The 25,298-nt window shown below is 40.2% G+C and overlaps 1 protein-coding gene across 4 annotated transcripts in view; it reads left to right on the top strand.

The window, feature by feature from the left end:
* The window catches only part of PTPRE (protein tyrosine phosphatase receptor type E), a 98,628-nt gene extending 82,927 nt beyond the window's left edge, over positions 1 to 15,701 (top strand). For all 4 annotated transcript variants that reach the window (XM_065066724.1, XM_065066725.1, XM_065066723.1 and 1 more), the window contains 9 exons: positions 664 to 799; positions 1,231 to 1,380; positions 3,056 to 3,149; positions 3,913 to 3,989; positions 4,947 to 5,081; positions 6,105 to 6,230; positions 7,494 to 7,654; positions 11,447 to 11,582; positions 12,630 to 15,701. In XM_065066724.1, the coding sequence (XP_064922796.1) occupies positions 664 to 799; positions 1,231 to 1,380; positions 3,056 to 3,149; positions 3,913 to 3,989; positions 4,947 to 5,081; positions 6,105 to 6,230; positions 7,494 to 7,654; positions 11,447 to 11,582; positions 12,630 to 12,704 (1,090 nt within the window). In that variant the 3' untranslated portion in view covers positions 12,705 to 15,701. The remainder of the gene's footprint in view (positions 1 to 663; positions 800 to 1,230; positions 1,381 to 3,055; positions 3,150 to 3,912; positions 3,990 to 4,946; positions 5,082 to 6,104; positions 6,231 to 7,493; positions 7,655 to 11,446; positions 11,583 to 12,629) is intronic.
* The last annotated feature ends 9,597 nt before the right edge of the window (positions 15,702 to 25,298 follow it).

Here is a 25,298-nt window from a genome sequence, read left to right as displayed (position 1 = left end):
TATATAGATATATAGATATATAGATATATCTATATATAGATATATCGATATATAGATATATAGATATATAGATATATAGATAGATATATAGATATATAGATATATAGATATATAGGGAAGTTTTTTAGATGGCAGTTGGGAAGTGTAGAATTAGTAACAAGTAACTATTATCTAACCGGCATGTGACAGCAACCATGCAGAAAAGAGAAAAAGATGAAAAATCATCTTAGTCGAAATTATAATAATTATTCTATTATATGGTTATAATATAATAATTATAATTGTTATATAAGTGTATAATTATATATTATTTGTTTATATTATAATTTTATTATTATTATTGTTATTGTTGTTGTTATTGTTATTATTATTATTATTATTATTATTATTATATCTGGTCAAGCAGAATTTTTTCCAAAGGTCTTTTCTAATGTAATTCTGATGTCATTATTTCTGGTGAGTCACCTCTTAAGAGGTGACTTTTTGTACTAAAAACTTACACACCTTTTTGTTTATTATTTTTGCTATTGTTAAAATAAAAGATGGAATTTAGGGGTTCAGAGTATTGCAGCCCAGTGTTACAGCACAAGTTGTACCTCTGCTGTTGCCGTAGCGTTTCCTGGAACTCAGCTGTGCTGTTTTGTGTCTGGTTTTGTTTCCAAGCGCCGGCGTGGGTCGCACGGGCACGTTTGTCGTGATCGACGCCATGATCGACATGATGCACGCGGAACAGAAAGTGGACGTTTTTGAGTTCGTTTCAAGGATCCGGAATCAGCGTCCGCAGATGGTTCAGACTGACGTAAGTGGACTTTAGTTGGTTGAAATTACAACTTTTCACGGCCGGGGAAGAATATGCTTCTGTATTTCCACTCTGATGTGGAAATGTCCCATTTCAGTATGTCCCATTCTCTTGCACACCCGCATAACTGGAAAATCAACAATGTCCAGTAGAAGGATGGGGTTGGGGAAGGTGGTAAAGGAACTTCAGGGCTGTGCAGACCACCGTAACGCACATTATCTTTAGGTATCATGTCCAGGTTTCCACAAGCACAAGAGAGTGGAATTTTAGAGAATGTGAGCGATGTAACAGGAAAACTCCATTTTAGCTTAAGGTATATTGTGATAATTAGTAAATGATAGACCAAGTGAGATAGATGACCATGCCAGCTTTAATAGTTCCACTTCCCTTCTTGGCAGTGTGCTTCTGTCACTGGTTTTTGTTGGTTCCAGATGCAATACTCCTTCATTTATCAAGCCTTACTCGAATACTACCTCTACGGTGACACGGAGCTGGATGTGTCATCCTTAGAAAAACACCTACAAACGTCACACAACGCGGCGCCCAACCTCGTCAAAATAGGCCTAGAAGAGGAATTTAAAGTAAGTACGAAAGGCCTTTGGGTTTCTAGCTGTGCAAACACTTAGACCAAAAACATACTTGAAAGGCAGCAAACACTGGGCAAAGAAAATGTAAAAATAAGTAGCCACAAGTTAAAAAATCGGAAGTATTGGTCTGTCTGGAATGCAAACATGAAGTATTCTACTTTTTCCAGAGTTCCTGGGTTTGTTTTTGCTGCCCACTGCACCAGCAAGGCTGCGTGAAAATGCAGAGAGCAGCATTTAGTTGTTCTGTGTATTCCGAAAAGCACTTGGATGGCTCAGGAGCCAAAAGAGCCCAGAGCTGTATATGAGACCCCCCTGATTTCCAGTGAATTGAACACAGTCTTACAGAGCAGCTGCAAAGTGATTTCACAGGGATGGGGGGTTATTTTCAACAGCTTGTTGCTGCTGCTAGAGATGCTACTGGAACTGATATGCTCCTGGAACTTGGCACCTGGCAAACGCATACCTGAAAAATCAACTTGCATTTTGAAAAGTAAAAGTAATCTGAATTCAAATTGAATTTATATGAAATAATTGCTGAAATGCAACTGTGCCACTGTGCTTGTTTTCTGATAAGTCCCACCTGAGAAGTAGCCTATTATTATTATGGTGTTATCTTGCGCAATCTTGCGGGTGTGCAATATATACTATATTAAAAAGAAATGTTGGGGCAAGAGCAGTGTTTGTCTTCTGTATCCCGGGAATGCCGTCAACACAAACTGAAGAAATAATAAGGAATATTGGTCTCTTCACCAGCAGAAGCTTGAAAACGTGCAGAGCCAAGTTGTGGGATTTGGTGCCCACCAGTCCCTAAACTTGTGTGACCTTTTCATTCCAGAATCAGGGTGTTGTGATGCAGGGAAAGCCCCGTCCAGGACTAAAGACCAGAGTTTTAATGCTCCAAACGGGATTGTAATCATAATAATTGGAATTAAATTAATATCCATATGAATTCAGTTCATGTTTTGGCCATAAAGGAAGTGAATGAAGTTTGTAAAAGAGGGTTTTCTCAGTATTTGAGAACAGCGTGGAAATGAAAAGGCTGTTACCTTTGTGCTGATGGTGCTGGTCAGGCTGCTGCCGCTTCCATAGAGGCTGGAGAGAAGTAATGAAATAATTTGATAAAATGGTATGCAGAATGTTTTATTAAAAGGCATTTTCCGAAGTGGCTAATTTTATGAAACTAGATTTCCATGTGTCAAATTTGAGACACTTCTACCTTTGCAAAAGGAATGGGTGCTCTGTGCTTCTGAAAGTCTTGTTCAGACAGTCCAAAAGTGTCTTAAAACAAAACAAAACCAACCAACCAAACCCCAAACAAATAAAAAACCACACACAAACCCCAACCAAACAAGAAAACCCCCAAACCAAGAAGCAACAACAAAACCCCCAAAGGTTTAAAAACCTGTCATTAAACTTGACTGACATGCCTTGGGTGTATGTTCAGATTCTTGGATTGTTATCAGCAGGAAAAAATTATGACTGTTATTCTTAATTGATTTTTAGAGACAGTACAATGAAGTGGCTTTTGTGACAAGTCAGTCTCGCTTTGACTGCAGTTGCTGTTTTGTACCCAATAAAGACAGGTCGGAAGCTCCGGGTGCGGGATCTGGTGAGCGAGAACCGTTCCTGTCCCACTGAGTCCTCATCCTCATTTCTGTGTTTGTTACAGAAGTTAACGAACGTTCGAATAATGAAGGAAAACATGAGAACTGGCAATCTCCCCGCAAACATGAAGAAAGCTCGAGTCATCCAGATTATCCCGTGTAAGATCAACTTTTTGTATAGGGAAACAAGCGCTATAATTACACAATTATCTGTCGCGAGTACACACGATATCTATGTGTTGATAACACAGCTCATATCAGAGCACAGCTCGGTTGGGGGAACTCAAGAATTGAGATCCTGCTTAGATTTGGAAACTGGAGCTCTGCAAATAATTACTACGTGTGTCTTAAAGAGAAGAAGTTTTAACTTCTCTGCCTGGAAAGTTCAAATGGTTTCGAAACCTGTTACACTGCTCAGAGTAGGAGGTTTTTTGCCGCCCTTTTTGCCGATGTGTCTGCTCTGAAGTTCTAGAGCACTTGATGCAAACAGCACCATCCTCTCCTTATAACATGTAGTGCCCTCAAAAAGTGTCTGCAGACAATTTAATGAATTGGTTTTGACTTTATCAATGTAAAATTTGTTACGGTCAGATACTTCTCAGGACTGAATTAAACAATTGAGCAGTTTCGCCTTTTAAACCAACATATTTTCTGTGGGATTCCTTGCATGGTCTGGAGCAGCACTGTGATGCTGCACCTGAAAACACAAGTTTCAGCCTTCACTGGCCGTATCTTCTGTGAATGGAAAAACAAAACAGCATAAAAACAAGTGCACACACTCACTAAATCCTGGATGAGATTTTTGAGACGCTCTTTGGCTTTCAGATTAAAGATTTTGTGGGTTTTGTGCTTTCACAAATGTAACAGTGGAGCAGTCAATGTGCAGTTAGCAATAGTAAGACTAGACTTTTTCTTTTTCCAGATGATTTTAATAGAGTGATTCTGTCGATGAAAAGAGGGCAAGAGTATACAGACTACATCAATGCTTCCTTCATAGATGTATGTATAAAAATTTCCATGTATTTAAATTGCAAGTCAGATGTTTTGCCGTTGCTGAAAAGTCTTTTTAAAGAGACACAATCAACTTTGCTTGTGAAGAACAGGAGCTTTTTTGTTTGGCTTTTGAGATTTCCCAAATACATTTCTTATCTGGTGTTTTCAATTTGAGATGAAATGGTTGTGTAATTTTAAACATTCATGTTGTTGTCAGATTTGTAAACTAAGGTTTTGATTAAATTCTAACAGGAAGCGAAGCAAATGAGCTGTAAGCTGACAGCCAACAGTTCCGTTATCTGTGTTCAGGTTAAGGATGGAAATGTGCTTTTCTGAGGAAAGGAAAAAGAGAAGTCCCTGGTTAGCACGAGGAAAGGCTGTCGCAGGGTTTGGGAATCAAGGTTTACCTGGGCAGATTGCGTTAATTCCTGATTTTGTTCCTGGCTTCTTTTGGAACCTGGACAACACCTTCCACCATGTCTTACTTTAATTTGGAATTAATGATATCCTTAAGCAGTAAAACCTCATTAGTTATTGAAGATTGTGGTTAGCAGAGCTGTGAAGTTCACATCAGTAGGTAAATAGAACTGTAGCTCAAAAATTGAGTTAAATGTTAACAGCTGCAGCCCTTGGCTCTGCTACAGAATTACAGTCATTTCATTGCGAAATCCTTGCGATCACCTATTACTGCTGAATTTCAGCCTTTCAGCCACGACTGTGAAAAGCCATAAAATATAACACAAGACTGTGAATTTGGTTTTGTTTTATTTCCTGCATTTCTGCCACTGAGCAAGAATTGTTTGGGCTTGGTGGCACCGGATTTGCAAGAACCATCACGTTGGTGCGCAGCGTGGCTGACGGGACCGGTTGAAGTAGTGACCTCCTCCCCGACCGTCACCTTCCATCCCTCTTGAATTTCCGTGTCACGACATCAATGTGACACGTCATGGGGTTTCTCCGCAGGGCTATCGCCAGAAGGATTATTTCATTGCCACGCAGGGCCCGCTGCCGCACACGGTGGAGGATTTCTGGCGCATGGTGTGGGAGTGGAAGTGCCACACCATCGTGATGCTCACCGAAGTTCAGGAGAGGGAGCAGGTATGTGTCGCACAGCCACCAGCTCTGTGAACAGCGCCAGGTTGCTGTGAACACCTGTAAAATGTGAGCATGAATATTAGAATCGTAGAATCATTTTGGTTGGAAGAGACCCTTGAGATTGAGTCCAACCGTTAACCCAATGCTGGCACTAACCCGTGTCCCTGTGAACCTCATCTTCAACCCCTCCAGGGATGGTGACTCCAGCGCTGCCCTGGGCAACCTGTTTCAATGCCCAACAGCCCCTTCCATAAAGAATTTTTTCCCAATATTCAGTCTAAACGTCCCCTTGCACAACTTGAGGCCATTTCCTCCATTATGTAAACTATTTGCTGTCTACAAATTCCAGCAATCCGGTATTTTTTACCTTTCCTAACATGAGCTCTTGTTTCGCTATTTGGTGTGGGCCAATGTTGCTGCTTTTGCTTGAATTGGCAGAAAACCCACCAAAACAATGGAAAATTATGGTTTGTGAAAGGGCCCAGTTGATATTAAAAGCAAACAATGTATAGGGATGCCTGACATGGAGCAGCGGTTTGGGATTTGGGAACAGCTGGACAAAACTTTTGTGGCAATGTCCCTCCCTGTTCTGCCAGTATTGGCTCCTGTGGCTTATTCTGAACCTCTCCTGGTACATCATTAATTAATTAATGGAGTCCTGACTAGCTCTGGGTGCTGCAGTGCAAAGATTCAAGGTTCAGTGCTGCAACCAGGGTGCTTTAATGATGTGAATTGTTTTTTGGGGTGGTTTTGGGACACTTTAACAACATTGCATTGCTTTCAGGAGTTGCTTATTTTACTTTAAAGCAATGTTTGACATCTATGACTCTTAAGCCCTTTTCACCTTAGCGGTTTATATTATAAAAAGTTTTTATTAGGGTATTCTTGTTTATTAGCCTTTTCATTACGAAGCATTTGGAGCACATTTATTATGCTGTATGTCACCTCCTATATCTCATATTCATGATAATGTAGATAATTGGAAAAAAGTTCAAGGAACATTTACAATTCCTTCTCAATTTTCAGGAAAAATGCTGCCAGTACTGGCCATCAGAGGGCTCTGTAACTCACGGAGAGATAACCGTAGAAATCAAGAATGACAGTCTGTTAGATGCCATAAGTGTGAGGGACTTCCTAGTTACATACAATCAGGTAATTAAATTACATGAGTTTGTCTGTTTGTTTTTTTCTGCATTTGGAGGCATTTACAAATATGACTACGTAGCTTAAGAGCTGGAATTTCTATCTAAAGATAAATGTGGTTAATCAACATCTGACGTGGGGTCAGTCGAAAGGAAGTTTGTATGAAATATTTGTGCTTGAAGCCTCATGAAGACTCTGGTCAGTTAAACATCCTTCATCAAAATGGGATGCGGGCTTTGTTTGTGTTTTGTTGTTGCTGTTATTCTTGTATTTTCTGCCGTCTCACACATAATGTTCTTTTATAGATATTTTTAAATGCTGTGAAGCACTTCACAGCACGTGCACTTGCCTCTGCCTGCCAGCTCTTCCTTTACGTTGCTCTGCTACGGGCACCATCTCCTCAAAACCTGGTTTTGATCTTTTGGGCGTCCATCTCTTCACTCACTGCATCGTTTCGTTAGGATCTGATTCGCGTCGCTCTTTTTGAAAAACAACCAAAAAATTACTTGCAGTTTAGAATATAACTCATTTAACTCCTTATTCCCATGCTGCCAGTACAAAACCGTGTCCAGAGTCTTCCTGTCAAACTCAGTCACCAGATGTCCCCTTTGTGGACGTGTTGAAATCACCTGGCATTGGCAGAGACCTCGTGTTTTCGACTCTGTGTGGCTCGCAAGATGTGTAGTAAAATTGCCAGAATATTAACGTTGCATCCATACCCGGTTATAATGCAGTCATGGGAAGCAGCGAGCAGAAATGTCAGGGTGGTTAAAGAGACTTTACTCATCCAAACCTGCCCAGAGGCAACTGCATTAGCATGCTATTAATACCTACGTGAACTTTTAGTGTGTTTTTAATCAGCAAGCATAAAGACAAGGCGAAAAATTGTCAAGTTTCAAAGCAGCAGGCGCGAAGATGAGCACATTTCATGAACTGCATTGTTTTCGTGGCACTTTGGGTTTGGCCTGTGCATGATAAAAGCTTTCAACCATTGGCACTCAGAATGAATAACCTCCGAGTATATCCTTAGTAGCACCCAGTTGAAGCAGTTGTGCAAATCTAAAGGAAAATTATAGGTTTCAATTATCAGCACAGGGGATGAGGAATTAGGAAACAGAACTATCAGGTTTGCATGACCAATATATTATGGACGTTGCAAACAGGCCCCTCCACTATAGTGGTGCAATATCTATGCTACAAATGTTTAAGGTTAGGAGTGTGTTTCCATTTTGAAGTTACGACGGGATCAATCTGGTGTTTTGCGGCACACAGGGTAACCAGGAGAAGCAAAGCAGGCTCGTTCGGCAGTTCCACTTCCACGGGTGGCCGGAGATCGGGATTCCTGCGGAAGGCAAAGGGATGATCGACCTGATCGCAGCCGTCCAAAAGCAGCAGCAGCAGACAGGCAACCACCCCATCACTGTGCACTGCAGGTAAAACATCCTGTTTGAACTGTGGGATTGTCTCTACCTGTCCGTGATCCCACCACTGAGAAATGTTGGACATCTGTGACAAGGACCTCCCCAGGACCAACCACTGCCTAGATAAGCTTTTCCAGCCTTTTGCTGCAAAATATGATGCCACTTCTTGCATTTTGCTGAATTTCAAAGAATGCCCATCTGGTTTTAAATAAGTCACTGATTAGTTTTTCCTCTGAAAAAGAAAATACTATTTGAGCAGTGTAGGGGAAAGGGACCTGGGGGTCCTGGGGACAGCAGGGTCACCATGAGCCAGCACTGGGCCCTTGTGGCCAGGAAGCCAATGGTACCTGGGGTGGGTTAGAAGGGGGTGGTCAGTAGGTCAGAGAGGTTCTCCTGCCCCTCTGCTCTGCCCTGGGGAGACCACACCTGGAATATTGTGTCCAGTTGAGGCCCCTCAGTTCCAGCAGGACAGGGAACTGCTGGAGAGAGTCCAGCGCAGCCACCAAGATGCTGAAGGGAGTGGAGCATCTCCCGTGTGAGGAAAGGCTGAGGGAGCTGGGGCTCTGGAGCTGGACAAGAGGAGACTGAGGGGTGACTCATTCCTGGGGATCAATATGGAAAGGGGGAGTGTCAGGAGGATGGAGCCAGGCTCTTCTGGTGACAACCAGTGACAGGACAAGGGGCAATGGGTGCAAACTGGAACACAGGAGGTTCCACTTACATTTGAGAAGAAACTTGTTGGGGGTGAGGGTGGCAGAGCCTGGCCCAGGCTGCCCAGGGGGGTTGTGGAGTCTCCTTCTGTGCAGACATTCCAACCCGCCTGGACACCTTCCTGTGTAACCTCATCTGGGTGTTCCTGCTCCATGGGGGATTGCACTGGATGAGCTTTCCAGGGCCCTTCAACCCCTGACATTCTGGGATTCTGTGATTTATGCACCACTCGAATTATTCTTGTAGCATTATCAACAGAGAAATAGACTCACTGGCTATTTGGAAATATTTTGATAAAAGAACCTGTCTGCTGCTGCTCGAGTTAGAAATAGGAGCAGCTGTACTACAGCTGTTCTCTGCAGCTTATGTTGAATTTTATTTTGCTCTCATCTGAGTTGCTGAGGTGCTGCCTCGGTCTCTGGTTTGTGTCTGGCTGTCTACAATGTCACCTGGATCTTCATGCACTGTTGGAGCAAAGAGTCCCCAGGAGCCTGAGCCAGGACGCGGATTTGTTGGTGTTTTGGGACACAAGCTTGTTTTTAGCATATTCATTGTTAAAACTTTCTCCTCCTTCCTTCGGAAGTGTTTTGCTCTTTGCCGTTGTCATACATTTTCCCTAGAGAAGCCCCATGGTGGCTGCACACCGTGGCGTTGATGCCATTTTGTGTTTGGTTCTGCAATCTGACAGATTTTATCAGCTGCTTGTTTTGCAATGCTGGGGTTCTGAATGATAATTAAAGGGGGTAAAATATCCAGTAAATAAGAGATAAAACTTCTCCATGAAGTGATACTTGAATCTTCAAATATAAATGAATGTAACTTTATGAATAAGTAAACACATTTCAAGTCCAGGCCTGATTTTTCAGTGTTCACATGAACCTGTGAAATCTTTTGTTCTTTTTTTTTTGTCCAACTGCTTATAAACAGTCTAAGGAGCTGCTAAAAATTACAATTCTAAAGTAGCATCAGGGCATAGCCCTCAATAGTTTGGAAGGGTTTTGCTGAGTTGCCAACAGAATTCAAAGCCAATCTGTTCTAAATCCCAACTCATCTTCCATAGTGTGTGTGAGCTGACTTCTCTTTAGTTCCTGGGTACCTACGCTTTTTGTCTCTCCACCATCTCCTCCTTCCCATGCTCTAATAATTCAACTATGCAAGACTGCTGTGTTATTCAGAGATCCTGTGCTTCTGTCTTTTGCCTGGTCTTGGCCCATTCTGTGTGCCCTTTGCCTTTGAACTTTGTCTCAAGAAATCAAGTTTGAGTCAAATTCATAAGTTATCTTCTTTTTTTAAGGGAATTGCAGAAAGAGAACTGAGTATGCAAAGAGTAGCACCGTGTTCCCATGAGACAACACGTATTTTTCTCCTGCATTCCAAATGCAGTTTAGTTTTCCATGTATCAATACTAAAAATTATTAAAGTAATTAAAAAAAACCAACTTGTATGAGCTTTAAGGATTTGCTAAAAGCCTGTTTTGGGGAAGGAAGGAGGAGAACGAGCCTGGCACAAAGAGCGTTAAAAATGGAGTGCAAAGCAATGAGTATTTACCTCTTCTAGGCATTGATGAACAAGCAACGTGTGTGACCGTGTGTGTGTGCAGGTTTATTTTATGTCTCCGTGTCGTCATCTGTTGCCCGTTGTAGACCTGTTCTGAAATGCATCACTCATGGGTTCCTCTAGAAACCACAGATGACTAGCAGAGATTAGCTAGTTACAAATAGATCTGAACCCTCTTAGGCTTTGTCTGTTATTGTCTAAAGGGAATAACACATCTAATACCTCGTACCTGTTCATTTTTCCTCCAACACAACTTTTAATGTATCCGGCTGATGATACATGCATTTCCACTTAATCTTTTCATAAAGCTTGTGCTTATCAGATTTTTCTGGGATTTGGTAGGAAGCAATGACATGTGATTACAATTCCTCTACTTCTGGTTGAAACACATTGAAATTTTGAATGTAATAAATATTGTGTTTATCCTTATTGAGCAGTGCGGTGAACCTTCCACTCCATCTTACCCTCCTGTTTTTAGTAACTGTTCCCTGTTGAAGCTATTGGATTTCCAGTGCACAGCCACCGTTTTGGTGGGGTCAAATAGTCCCTAATTAATGTGATTAGAAGAGAGAAATAAATATTTTTGATTATTTTTTTTTTTTCTCTAGAGTTAGGCATAATAAATCAGATAACAATCACTGAAATATGGTTTGGTTCCACAGGATGCTGCTCTGAAACAGAGATAAGGACAAAATATCGAGTCAAATATACTGAAACAAAAGGAACTACAGATATTTTGTTGCAGTGCATCAGGTTGCTTATTGTAGTCGAGATTGAGGCAGAACACTTGATTTCAGTTTCTTGTGTGTAGTAGAGCCTGATACGTAGCCTTGCTTTAGTTTGTCCTTATATTTATACATCTATTTAAGAAATGGCTTAGATTGTAAGAGTCATTAAAATATAAAATTGCTATGGAATAATAATAATAATAATGCTTTCCTTTCTGTCCACAATGCATAACTCACAACCTAACAGAGAAAAGTGGATTTGATCTCAAAAGTCCTTCTTTGCATTATAGCCAAGTTTTGCAACTGAAAACCTCAAGGTTGTGTTCTCCCCCATGCAAAATAAAACCGGCAGCAGAGTGTGGGGGCACCAGAAGTTGTGTTTGCTGAAGATAAATGCAGATTTGAGTTGTTAATAGCAGATTCAAGTTATTAATAGCAGATTTGAGTTATTAATAACGGCTTTGCAGGTTCATGCTTTGAGTCTCAGACCTCGGCTGAGGGTGTCCAGGTGCTCAGGATCTCCCACCTTCAGACAGAAGCTCTCAGTGACAAGCCTTTATTTAGTAAGCCTGCCTTTAGTGAGCCTTTATTTAATAAACCTTTATTTAATGAGCCTTTATTGGTTGCAGCCTGGCTCCGAGTTACTTCCCATTAATTCTGTCTCCCTTCTAGCATGGCCAAGGTGACAAACTAAGCCTAAAGAGGAGTCGAATTTGGCTAATAGCAGCATTTGGCTATTCTCTATCACACTTATTCCTCTTTTAACATTTTTATCCAACTATATCAAGCAAATGTGTTTCTGTTGCAGTGCTGGCGCTGGCAGAACAGGCACCTTCATAGCACTCAGCAATATTCTGGAGCGAGTGAAGGCTGAAGGGCTCTTAGATGTATTTCAAGCTGTGAAGAGCTTAAGACTGCAAAGGCCACATATGGTGCAAACACTGGTATGATATTTAACAATCCAGCTCTTTGTCAAAGGTGCATGTTTGTAAATATTCTTGTGGGAGGAGAAGAAAGGGTTTTTTTAAGCAGGTTGAAATACATAATTTATGATGGCTGTGTGTGTGCAAGGTATTATCAGAAATCTGGGTTTTTACAGGTTTTTCTTGTTATGGCATTTCTAAAAATGCAGCTTGGCTAAACATTCCGTGTCTTTTAGGAACTGGAGACAGTTAAACCAAAGTCTTTGGAGTGTTGCGAATAACAAAACATATGAAGTAAATGCCTTTTAAGCTCTGTACCAGTTGTTCTTTCTTACCTTAAACTGGGCTTAAATTGGCTTGCGGTTGATCCCTGAAAGGGAGAAATGTCTTTGACTTCTTTGAAGTCATCTACAAGTGAAATGTGAAGCTTGGCCCAGGCACTTTTCCCCATTGAATAAACATCCAAAAGCCTTTTTGAGACTTATGTTTTTGGAAAATACAAAAAAATGCTGATATTTTGTGTTTTGACAGCAGCTTCCATTCAGTAATTTGAAACTTCTTTAGAAACCATTATTTCAAAACGTGTGTTTCAGGGAGTTGTTTTCTCCATCCTATGGATGATAAGAAAGGGGTTCAAGTAGAACTTTCTTTAGCCAAGACGGGTTGGACCAGATGATCCTTGTGGTCAATTCCAACCTGGGATTCGATGATTTGATGATTCGATGCTTCTATGAACTGGATTATCCACAGTCACGCTGAGCCAGGGATGAAATATTTCATTTGGGGTTGTGGCTCTGTGATTTAGTAACGTTAGTTAAGGGTGTAATTGCCGCAGATACTCCCAGCTGAGCCTGCGGAGATGCGTCTGTAAAACCGAGTGAATTCAGATGCCGGTTCCATTTCTCATCAGCGTTATTACATTGACTCATCCTCAGCTACTGGTCCAAGTCATGGCCCAAGTAGAACGAGTTGTATTTACCACCAGCATTTGTTTTCTCTGATATAGTTGTAAGGCGCAACCAAAGCGCATCTTACACATCAGTTTAATATATTTTTATTGTTTTTCAGGAACAATATGAATTCTGCTACAGAGTGGTACAAGATTTCATCGACATATTTTCCGATTACGCTAATTTCAAATGAAAACTCCTGCCTTATTTTTTAATTTGTCTGTATAAATAGTTGTATATTCTGTTAATTTATTCCATGTCATTCTGATTGTTGACTTTACTGTAAATATAACCTTGTGTTTGCTCTAAAAGTTGCATTTGCTGTATAAAGTTATTTCGTAAATATAAATATCTTCTAAAGTGAAGTATAATGTTCATACACAGTATATAACTATAAGATGGTATAGAAATCTTTATTCTAAATAACAGTAAATTAATTCTTGAGGGTCTATTTCTTTGAAGTTTTCCACTTCTAAGTATTTATCAATAATGTTATCTCCCAATTCTTGGAACTTTACACAGGTGATTTACATTTCGCACTTAAAAAAAAGTGAATTGTGGTACATAAGCTTAGACTAAACATGTTTTGGCCATGAACTTTTCTTCACTATGAAAATGGATCTTTATTTGGAGGCACATTCTGATAACCTGCTCATGCTTGCTTGTAATTTATTTCACAGATGGTCTCATTGAAGGCAAAGAGGCTTCGCGTGAAGTGCTGTTAATGATAAAGGGATCAGAATGTGGCTCTTCATGTGTAATAATGAACAGTCCAACTGAAGAATATAACTGCTTTTAAAGTCTGTTTTTAAGAACCTCCAGGTTATGGCAGTTGTATTTTGAGGCTTATTGTCAATAGGATATAACCAGTATAAATACAGATTTGAATTTTTGCTTCAATATAGCTTTCAAAGTCCGTTTATTTTGTTTTTTTCCTAAATAATACACCAGCTTCAATCAATTTAGAAAGATAACAATGTGAGTTTATCACTATTTTGAGAATATTTTGCATATCAGAAGAATATATTTTGCAACACCTGGACTTGTCTACTTGAAGAGACTTTATAGCCGTTGTCAGAAATGGCGATAAATGGCAGTATCTCTATATACACGTGCGTAATTTCCCATTGCTTTGAGAAAAGGTGAAAGGGATGAAGTGTTATTCTTTGATTCAACTCAAACATTTTGACTCAAAAAAGGTTTTACTGACAGTGTAATGCTAGCAACATTAAGCCTTGTAGCAAAAGCTCCTTTATGTTCTTACCCTCCCATATAGATTATCAAAAAAGGAACTATTCCATTATCTAAAAGGAGTATATCATTGTGTACATAGATATATTTTTAAAGAAAGTACTACTGATAATATAATTGGTGAAATAAAGTTTAGAAGGCTTTATTGTAGCCCTGAACAGGATCCGCTTGGGGTTTAGAAAATCCAAAACGTACGGGGCATCCGAATGTTGAATAATTAAAAAGTATATATTTTCCACTCATGAAAATGAATATATGGATTAATGAGCACAAAGTCTTGTGAATATGTACTTTAATTACGTAACTAATATGCAATAGTTCTGTCTCGTCCACTTGGTTGGGTTTTCTCAATGCAAACATAAAAGCCTTATTTAAAATAAGCAGCTTACACAGATCATTTCACTGTTCTTGCACTATTTTATCGCATGGCTGTTTTTATGTCCGCTAACAGATCGCGTTACACTCCATAACAACGCAAGGGGACGGGAAGGTGTTCAAACCTCCCCTTTTATTTCATTTTGGATGGAAAAGGTGCAGTTTAGAAACTTCTGTTCTGATCGCTGCCATTTACTGCTTCTTGTCTTCCCATCGCCGCACATCTGTATGTATTTGTACAGTAAATTATGCACTTAAACAAGATTGTTTAACGACTAAACCTTTGTTGTGAGTTGCTATGAGAAGATACGCTCAAGCCGCTGAGGGTGTTGAGTAACGACAACAAATGCTGAGTAAGTTTACACTACTGCATGCGGTAATTTTATCAAGTTTTCAAAAGCCATCAAAGAAATTTGCTATGGAAACCGCTACAGCGAGGTTTTCAGCATGATCATTTGTAGCACAGGGAGACTCAGAGAGGTGCAACTATGATAGGAAATAACGCAGAGGAATTCCCACCGTTTTGCAAGGCCATTTGTTTTATGGCTCCGTTAAATCCCAATGTCAGGATCTTTTTGAACATTCTGCCTACGATTGAAAAACTAATTTGTCTGTTGGGCAGCTTTTTGGGTCCCTTAAATAAAAGCTGGGATTAAGGGTTGCCACCTACCCGTGGGGTTTACTCCAGGGGTTCGTTCTGCAGCTACTCATAGTTACAGCCAGGAGTAGAATGGAGTTAAACTGATACATCAGATACTGAGTGGGTACTTGGATTTTAGTTGCTGACTATATTAAGATATGTAGGAGGAAGCAGAAATAGCTATAATATGTTTCAGAAGTCACCAATATAGTTACACAGTGGCTTTTTTTATCATTTAAGAGCTTGCTTTCCAGTTTGTGTGTTCAGTCCACAGACTGCTCCTTGCAGCAGCCAACCTGGGGAGCTGGATATAGATAGATATGAATTTTCTTTTAAATGTTCCTCTGTTGCATGGAATGACTTTAAAATGCCAAACAGTCGATTAGAAGCTGTACGTTCTGATCTGTGTGTGGTTTTGGTCACTATGTGACTTGGCTGTTTTCCCGTGTTCAGATGGGTTCCAGTTCACCTCAGCATTTAAGCATTCGCTTTACGACATCTCGCCAGACATTTCAGTCCCGTAGGTTCTGTGTTCCCGAAGCAGTCCCTTAAGTGCTTTGCTGAATTGGGCCTTAACGAAGAATGCATACTGTAATTAGCAGTGGTTTTTTAGGGTATTTTTACGTATCAGTTTTTTAAACTTTTCAAATGAGCCTGACCGCCTGTGTTCGGTATTTTGAAATGTTTTCATTTCCCCAGTACCATTTTTAATGTAAAGTTATTGAAACTTTTCTGTATAACCCAATTGTATTTAATTTGTCAAATCTTTATAATATATGTATGTATTATACAGTTTCAGCTATTATTATTTTCTTTTATTACATTTATAATTTCATCTTCCTGTGTTTTTAATGCCGGTGAATGTCGCTGAATTATTTGTATATGCAAATTGCAAGATCTAATACATTCTGATGCAAGAACAAAGCTTTGGTTTTATTCTCAAACTGCATTACTTTCCTTAAATCTTTTAATTTGATTCGCATACCGTGTGTGCATTTAAATTCAGTATTCTAAAGGAGGTGAAATCCATTATCTAGATAAATTATTTCTCAGTACTTATCTGCAGCTGTTTGGAAGGAATATTCTGATTCGTGTCGTAACCGAAGTGTTATGCGTGTAAAGTGCATATAAACTCATGGTAGCGATTGAAAGGCCAGGTCTTGCTGAGACCTGACAGTATTGACATGAGGAAGAACTTTTAATGCTGAGGGTGGTGAGAGCCTGGCCCAGGTTGGCCAGAGAGGTGGTGGATGAACCATCCCTGGAGACATCCCAGGCCAGGCTGGACGGGGCTCTGAGCAACCTGAGCTGCTGAAGATGTCCCTGCTCATGGCAGGGGGGGCACTGGGTGATCTTTGAGGGTCCCTTCCAACCCAAACTATTTAGTTCCTCTGTGGGAGGTGGGAGCAGGTTTGGGCCTCTGAGGAAGATGGGATTTCACAAACTGGGAAGGTCAGTGAGAGGGGAGAGGGTTTGCTCACAGCTATGTCAGTTTTAATAATGCTGTGATATCACACCAAGATAAAAATAGTAGCTTAACTTTCAATTGTGTCACCTGTTGTTAACTGGAAGCCCACTCTATTTAACAGCAATTTCTTCATTAGTTTTGACAGGCACATGGATGACCCACTGTTGTAACCAGTGTCAGGGGAGATTTATGTAAACCAGGAGTAACTGCTGAAAGATCACAATCCATGTCAAGTTCACATCGTGAGGGGCTGGAGCACAAGTGTGATGGAGCGGCTGAGGGACCTGGGGGGTTCAGAGGAGAACAGGAGCTGAGGGGAGACCTTCTGATCTCTGAACTGCCTGAAAGGAGCTTGGAGCCAGGGGGGTCGGGCTCTGCTCCCCAGGAACAAGCGCCAGGAGCAGAGGAAACGGCCTCAAGTTGCGCCAGGGGAGGTTGAGGTTGGATGTGGGAACAATTTCTTCCCCAAAGGGCTGTGAGGCATTGGAACAGGCTGCCCAGGGCAGTGCTGGAGTCACCATCCCTGGAGGGCTGGACAGACGGACATGAGGTTCTCAGGGACATGGGGGTAATGGTGGACTCGGCAGTGTTGGGTTAACGGTTGGACTGGATGATCTCAAAGGTCTTTTCTCCTGGACAGGGGTTAGTGCCAGGGGTGGGTTATGGCTTGACTCAATGATACTAAGAGTCTCTTCCAACCAAAATGATTTTATGATTCATATCATTGAGATTTGAAAAGACTGAGTGTTGCTTGTCCAGTACTATTTAATGAAGCAAAATTTCTGTGTTTGACCCCATCGCCCTCTTCCATCTGCTACACCCAATGCCCCACGTTCAGGAGGTGCCTTTCCAGTGTAGATAATCTTCTGATTGTTTTTTCCACACAAGTTTGGAAGAACGCTTAGCTTGCAAATCCTTCTTATCCGCTGCTCTAACGCTGAAGTGTCTGACCCTGGTAATCGCGCTGCTTCCAACACAAATGGAACCCTCCAGGAACACCTGTCGCAAGGTGTTTGCCAGTAGTAACTTTACTTAAGTGTTGCTTTCTAAAGTCACCAAGAGCGTGTGCATCCTGTTTTGCTTCCAGAAAAACATAGATTAACTAATTAAGAATTTGCCTGCAGAGTTTTAAATAGCGGGACATGCCACACTGAACTACGGAGCCTTTAGGAAGCTGGTGTTCGGTGTTTCTTACTGTGACACTAACTAGCACTGAGTTAAGAGTAATCATTGTCAACACATGAAAAAATGTTTGTTTTTTTTTTTTCTTTTTTAATAATTCCAGATGAGCTGATAAAGTATTTTGTGTGATTTGATTATATACTTTTGATAGATACGAGGACGCACAGCTTGTGAGCGCTGAAAGGTGATGTTTCCTGAGGGCAGGTGCCTTTTGTGGCTTCAGAAAATAGAAAAATCTCAAGTATTGTTCAGTTGTTTATGAATAATTGGTTAATTTAAATTATTATTGATAATTATTGATTACTCTAGATTTGCATGATTTCTAGTATAATAGAACTATACAGAAACTATGAAACCTGTATCTTTTGCAGTCTTGTTTATATATAAAGATTCAATTTAATTACATGTAAAATGCAGATTTTATCATTGTGCACTTCTCCAGTGATTCATTTTTCTTGGCTCAGCTGATGAGAATGTGCATATGTTTGGTGGGTTTTTTCTTACTTCTAAACGTTACAAAGAAATACCATAAAGACCTTGTGTTTCTTTACCAGGTTTTTGCATTTGACATCTTGTGTTGCTGGAGAGGGTTTTGTTTTTAGAAAAAGCACACTTTCGTTGTGAACTGTTTGTGAAATACAGCTGTTTTAATAGCTTATTTAAACGACATAAACTAAGCAAGATCAAGGGTGTGTTTTTCTGTATAAGGCATATATGTCAAGTCTAAGCTCTGCTTTCCTTCATGCAGAAATTGTTCAATGCGCCTGAGAATTTTTCAAGCAATTGAACTTCACTGTGAATGTTCTTCATCTCAGGTATTAAAGGATTATGTTGTAATTTAGGTAGTTTAATAAGAGCTTTCTTCTGATGAATTTATACATTTTCTATGCTACTTTGCACCGAGGAGGGGAATTTCTAAATTATTAATCAAGTTGCGATTATGCCAAGGAAGTTCTTCTCACAAATCATTATTCTTTTCCTTCACCTGTTTCTGTTGCATGAGAAATTGTTCCAGAGTTTTCCCAAATGTCACACTCAACCTATTTATATATGTTGAACAAAAAGATTGAAGTCATGACTTCATGCCAGTTGGGTAGATGTGAAGAAAGCAAAACTCTACTGGAAGAGCTTGAGAAGGAAATGACTTATTTTGCTTCAAAACTTTATCCAAGTATTTTCTAGTGGAGATATTTCTGGTAACTATATGACAGCCTGTGGATCAAGAACAGGCAGTTTCCAAGGATACAACCCATGGAATCGCTTTCTTCCCTCGTTAGATCACTGCAAAATTAATAGAGGTTGATGTAATTTGCAGAATACAGTGCAGTCTTGCCCCAGTCATAAAAAACAAGCGTACAAATAATTTACTCTTACACTAATAGATGTTCACCAGAGCTGAATGGGCAACGCAAAATCCCCCTTATGGTCAACCCAAGGATTACAAGTGATCAGTTGATTTAGTGGCAAAATTTCCATGTGTAAGAATTGTTCCCAAATTAGAGCAACAAGACTGGGGAAGGGACTTGAACACAAGCCCTATGGGGAGAGGCTGAGGGAGCTGGGCTTGTTTAGTCTGGAGAAGAGGAGGCTTAGAGCTGAGCTCAGCACTCTCTAGAACTACCTGAAGGGCAGTTCTAGCCAGGTGGGGATTGGTCTCTTCTCCCAGGCAGTCGGCAATAGGACAAGGGGCCATGGGCTTCAACTCTGCCAGGGGAAATTGAGGCTGGAGATTAGAAAGCAATTCTTTGCAGAGAGAGTGGTCAGGCACTGGAATGGCTGCCCAGGGAGGTGCTGGACTCACCGGCCCTGGAGGTTTTGAAACTGAGATTGGACATGGCACTTAGTGCCATGATCTAGTCAATGGACTGGAGTTGGACCAAGGGTTGGACTGGATGATCTCTGAGGTCTTTTCCAACCCAGTCCATTCTGTGATTTTCAGTGATTTTGTATCCAGAGTTGGCAATGATACAATTCTTGTTGAGCAGTAACTTGGGTGTTACCTGAGCAGTTCTGGAACTTCGTAACTGGAAAGTCTGATACACAGAACAGAGACGTCTCCAGTCCCAGGTGTTCACTACAAAGTATGAATTTACCTTTGAAAATGATATATTTCACCAGGACATTGTGTAGTTTGCTTTCCAGTCACCTTTCATGGCTTTGAAAATTGTAGTAGAAAACTGGTTTTCAAGATGAACTCTGATTTTGGAAATATAGAAGTTTTTGCTTAAAAATATTGGCGTTTCACATCATAGACGGAAGTTTGATCTTTCTCCATTTTTTTTCTAGTAGTGGTTTGTTATGCTGTGTGTTTTCACCATTTAAAAGATAAACGCTATTTCAAAGTATTTATTAAATGTGAACAGAAACCATTTTGAAAAACATCCCATAAACTCATGCAGATTCCTTGCACATAAAATAATTTGTAAGAATTAGGTTCTGTGTACGAATACAAAAATTCAAGATTTGTAGGTGCAATCATGTGTCAGTGTAATGAACCATCATTTTAAGTGTATTGCAAAACATTACGTTTTCAGAGATTCATCATACAATAACTTCCTAATCTCTACACTCCTCTTTACACAGTCTTAATAGCCCAAAATATGTATTTTTCAGTGCCCAGAAGAAGTGATGAATTAAATCGAATTGAGAACTCATCTGCGATGGCAGTGTGGCTGAATTTGCGCTGATCACATCTACATTAACACTTCTTTTTATTAGAAGTTAGCAGTTTAATCAACTAGCGTTCAGTCATTACCAGGTGTGGTTCTGTCTGAGCTTTTTTTACTTTTGGAAATTCTAGAAGCAAATTTTTATCATGATTGTTTTGCTTGTTCTTCTGTTCGTTTAACTGATACTAAAGTTGCTGCATGAATTTAGTGCCTTATTTATCTAATATTTATATACCTACTGAAAGCCCTAATTTGGTAAATGCTTTAACAGGAACTTGTGCTTGCTTAGACTTTCAGTTAAATACCAGGAGTAGCACTAATAGAGAAATAATCTTCATTTATTCCAGTGCTTCCAACCTCCCCTGTTCAGAAACTAGAACAAATGACCTTGTGTATGGACCTTCATATGAGGAATTAAGATGCTAATTTTTCTGATTCTCATTATTTTACTATTGCTCTTGTGCTCTTGGCTCAAGACTTGGGCTTTATGCTTTATAGATTTTTTTTTTTTTATATCTATATATCTATATTTCTATATCTATATATCTATATTTCTATATCTATATATCTATATTTCTATATCTATATATCTATATCTATATATCTATATATCTATATATCTATATCTATATATCTATATATCTATATAATATAATATATATATATTATAATATATATATTATATATTGAGGGGCCCAAGAATATATATATAATATATATATATTTTATATATATATATATAAAATATATAATATATAATAATAATATATAATATAATATAATATAATATAATATAATATAATATAATATAATATTATATTATATTATATTATATTATATTATATTATATTATATTAATATATAATATTATTATATAATATATATTATATATAATATAGATATTATATATATAATATATATAATATATATTATATATAATATATATTATATATATAATATTATATATTATTATATATATATATATATAATATATATATAATATATATATATGTGGCAGAATGCAAACCCCCCCTCCCTCCTTCAGTATGGCACATCTACCCCTTTTCTCTGCTACTTGAGGCTAACAGCTTCTTTTGTTTGGCCCGGAGCACCCTGGCTCCTGGGACACTGGGAAGGGGGAGTGCTGAGCCGCTGGGCGCCAGCGGCCAGGGTCACCCTTCAGGGGCACCCACAGCCAGTGTGGGGGGTGCAGAGAAGCTTCTAGAGTGCCTACAGTCAGATCTGATCAGATAAAAACGGGACTCTTGTCGAGACCCAGCCCCATTTTTTGTGGGGGTCTCTCGGAGTACAAGCTTAACCACTGCCGCCAGGAGAGCCCCCTCCCTGGGATGGAGACTCCGCTTGCCTCGCCGCCGCGGGTGTAAGTAAAACTTCTTGCAGGATTGTGAGTATACTTATACTTTTCGTGCACATATGCACGTATAACTTTCCGCGCTCCATATGAGCGCGTGTAAAATTAATCCTCGCAGAATCGCGGGTGTATTTTTTTTCCGTGCACATTTGCACAAGTACTTTATTTCCTCGCACGATCGCGAGTGGCCGCCGAGAGCCCCTCGCACAATCGTGCGTCTATTTTCCTTCCGTGCTTCCACATAAGCACGTGTAGGATTCCGTGCACATTTGCACGTGTAAAATCACTCTCGCAGGACTGCGAGCGTATTATAAATTTACCCTCGCGGAATCGCGAGTGCACACTTTCCGTACTCACTACGAGTACGTGTATCTCTTTAAAAATAATCCCGCACCGTGTTCAGGCAAGTGTGTGCTCCTCCGGGACTCAGGGCCGGCTCCGGCGTTGTTTTGGTGAAGCCACGTGCATGCACTCTGTGGACCGCCTGTTGTATTAGTGGCTGCCCCTCTCAATAATTTTCCTCAACTGATATCCGAACCTGTATTTAAGTCACTTTTGGAGTGCTAAAACCCTGTTTTTCACCGGTTCAATAAAAGTTGTTTTTGGACCTTGTTGTCCCTTAAATTGACCTGTGGGTTGCCTCCGTGACAATGTATTTATATATATGGTATTATGTCACAGTCTCCCACTGATAACCCTGATCACTAAGTCCTGAAAAGGCTCCCAGATCCATCCTGATGGGTCTCAGTGAAGCAGCTTTTTTCAGTCCCCCTTTCATTGGTTGGATAAGTTAAAAATGTCTAAATAACTGGCAAGGAGATTCAAGGACTGATTTAAAATAAACCATTTGTCAACATGTTTTTTGAAAGTTGACAGCTTTACCTTCAACACGTATGCAGATGGAGTTGTCAACCAGTACTCTTAGTAAATTAGATATTCACCGATACAAATTACCTGAACAAAAAATTTATACCTTTGAGAAAATGTCATTTTTTTTCCCTCCTATATATCTACTTTTGCAAATGTTTGTGTATCTGCTATTTAGGAGAGCACTGTTCTCTGGACAGATTTAAAGGCAGGCTTAAAACCTTTATTATAATTTGTGTTTTCCTCTAAGTCTTGGCGTGTTTGCAGAGACGTTTGTCACAAGGGAGGTGACAGGATTCTGTGCGGTAAGTGCACTAATAAAACACGGGATGTCGTGCGAGAAGACGCAATTATTGGCACACTGTAGATTTTCTTTGATTTTGTAAAATCACCAAAGGCCTTGTTGGCACGACAGGGCCCATATAATGATAGCAATAAAATTGCCTTTTTGCCGTCCAGCTCGGTTTGATCAGATGTGGGCCCGTAGAAAATGTAAAGAATTAGGTTTTCAAAGAGTTTTACTGGCATAAACCGTTTGTTTTAGAGACGTTGTTCAGGTATAAATAGTCTCGTAAAGACCCCCAGGAAGGATCTGACTTTACCATTTGTCTGTTGATAACGAAGCGTTAGAATTCAGATTTTGTCTGAATGTTTTATGTCTAAATGCAAGATTGTCCAGTAGCCAAGACTATAATGACAAGCTGAAGGTTTGATAATAAGGTCATGACTTAATAAGCTCAACTAAATTAAAACCCCACCAAAGCTTATACAATAGACTTCAGAGTAATTTAATTCAAAGGGGAAAAAAATAATTTAAAAAGCTGCTTACATCTAACAGTATCACATCTAAAGTACCCTAAAGTCATCGTACCACGTAAAATAGTATTTGAGGCAAACGAGATAATTAAATAAAATAGCAGTAATATCAAAAGGAATTCTGCTTTGTGAAAGATCTGAATGGTAGAATTGGATCCCCTGAAGCACAAAAGATGGGATGACCTTGGAAAAGGCCTTTCTCCTGTTATAGCTCCTTCCCCACACACGCATAGAACTTCAACTTGGAATTAAGGCCGTCAGATTCCATATCTCAGTAATGCGTATTTATTATAAAAACTTAAAAAATCAGGCTCAACAAGCTGGTTTGCTGGAGTTTCTCCAGCCCTCTTGAGGGGGGAAAGGGTAAAAGTGGGATGTTGGGGTAGAAAGAAAGGAATTGAGGGAGGCTGTACATTAGTTATGGTAAAAATAAGGTTTGCTTTTTGAAGGGGTGTGATAAGTGAAAGGTTTTAGCTTTATATGGGATGTATGAAAAACACCGCGGAAGTCGGACCCCACACTGCCCCTTCAGGATGTTTTTCCGCTGGTCTTATTATAAAAACCAGGTTTAAGTGTTAGTTACCAGATTATGTTTGGAGGCTATTTGGGGGAAAAAATATCAGAAATTCAAACTTATGTACGTTACCCAGGGTGTATTTTAAATATAATCTGTAAGAGTAAACTGCTCTCTCTTTTTATTTACAACTTTTTTTGATTGTAATTCCTGGAAGCATTATTTTTGTGTGCTTATTTTAAATTTCTAGTTACTTCTCCAGCAACAGGAGTTAATTTGGCTTTGATTTTTGTGGAACCATGGACTGGAGCTTCCCTGACTCCCTTGAAATTCAAAACCAAAGAGAAAGCAGATGGGTCGCTTGCCTTTAAAACTTACTGTTGGGCATCACATAGAGGAGACTGGGGAGGATAAAATGAGGTGGTTGAGTCTGTAAGGTACCTTTGTCTCCTTGGCTATCTTTGAATTACGGCTTTTTCTCAGGAGATTATTTCATTGTTTGGAGATTAATTTTCAAATGTATACAACATATACAAATGTACACTGACTGCCAGGGTCAGTGTTGGGTCCAGTCCTGTTTAACATCTTTATTGAGGATTTAGATGAGGGGATTGAGACCATCATCAGCCAATTTGATGATGACACCCAGTTGGGAGAGAGTGTGGAGCTGCTGGAAGGCAGGAGGGCTCTGCAGAGGGATCTGGATAGACTGGAAAAATGGGCCGATCCCAATGGGATGAAGTTCAACAAGGCCAAGTGGTGGGTCCTGCCCTTTGGCCACAACAACCCCCTGCAGCGCTCCAGGCTGGGCACAGAGTGGCTGGAGAGCAGTCAGGCAGAAAGGGACCTGGGGGGACTAATGGACAGAAGGTCAACATGAGCCAACAGTGTGCCCAGGTGGCCAAGAAGGCCAGTGGTGTCCTGTCCTGTATCCAAAGTAGTGTGGTCAGCAGGACAAGGGAAGTGATCCTTCCCCTGTACTCTGCATTGGGGAGGCCACACCTGGAGTATTGTGTTCAGTTCTGGGCCCCTCAGTTCAGGAAAGAGATTGAAGTGCTGGAGCGGGTCCAGAGAAGAGCAACAAGACTGGTGAAGGGACTTGAACACAAGCCCTATGGGGAGAGGCTGAGGGAGCTGGGCTTGTTTAGTCTGGAGAAGAGGAGGCTTAGAGCTGAGCTCAGCACTCTCTAGAACTACCTGAAGGGCAGTTCTAGCCAGGTGGGGATTGGGCTCTTCTCCCAGGCAGTCAGCAATAGGCCAAGGGGCCATGGGCTTCAACTCTGCCAGGGGAAATTTAGGCTGGATATTAGAAAGCAATTCTTTGCAGAGAGAGTGGTCAGGCATTGGAATGGCTGCCCAGGGAGGTGCTGGACTCACCGGCCCTGGAGGTTTTGAAACTGAGATTGGACATGGCACTTAGTGCCATGATCTAGTCAATGGACTGGAGTTGGACCAAGGGTTGGACTGGATGGTCTCTGAGGTCTTTTCCAACCCAGTCCATTCTGTGATTCTGTAACACACAATAGCAATACCAAAAATATAAGCTTGATCACGCATGAAGAGGACGATGATATTGGATTTGTCTAGGAACGGGTCGTTCTACATTTGTATGACTGAACTAAAATCTGGTTCT

This window comes from Columba livia, chromosome 6, assembly GCF_036013475.1.
Source record: "Columba livia isolate bColLiv1 breed racing homer chromosome 6, bColLiv1.pat.W.v2, whole genome shotgun sequence".
NCBI classification, from domain to species: Eukaryota; Metazoa; Chordata; class Aves; order Columbiformes; family Columbidae; genus Columba; species Columba livia.
The sequence above is the reverse complement of the archived record's forward strand: the minus strand, read 5'-3'. Positions and strand labels throughout refer to the sequence as shown.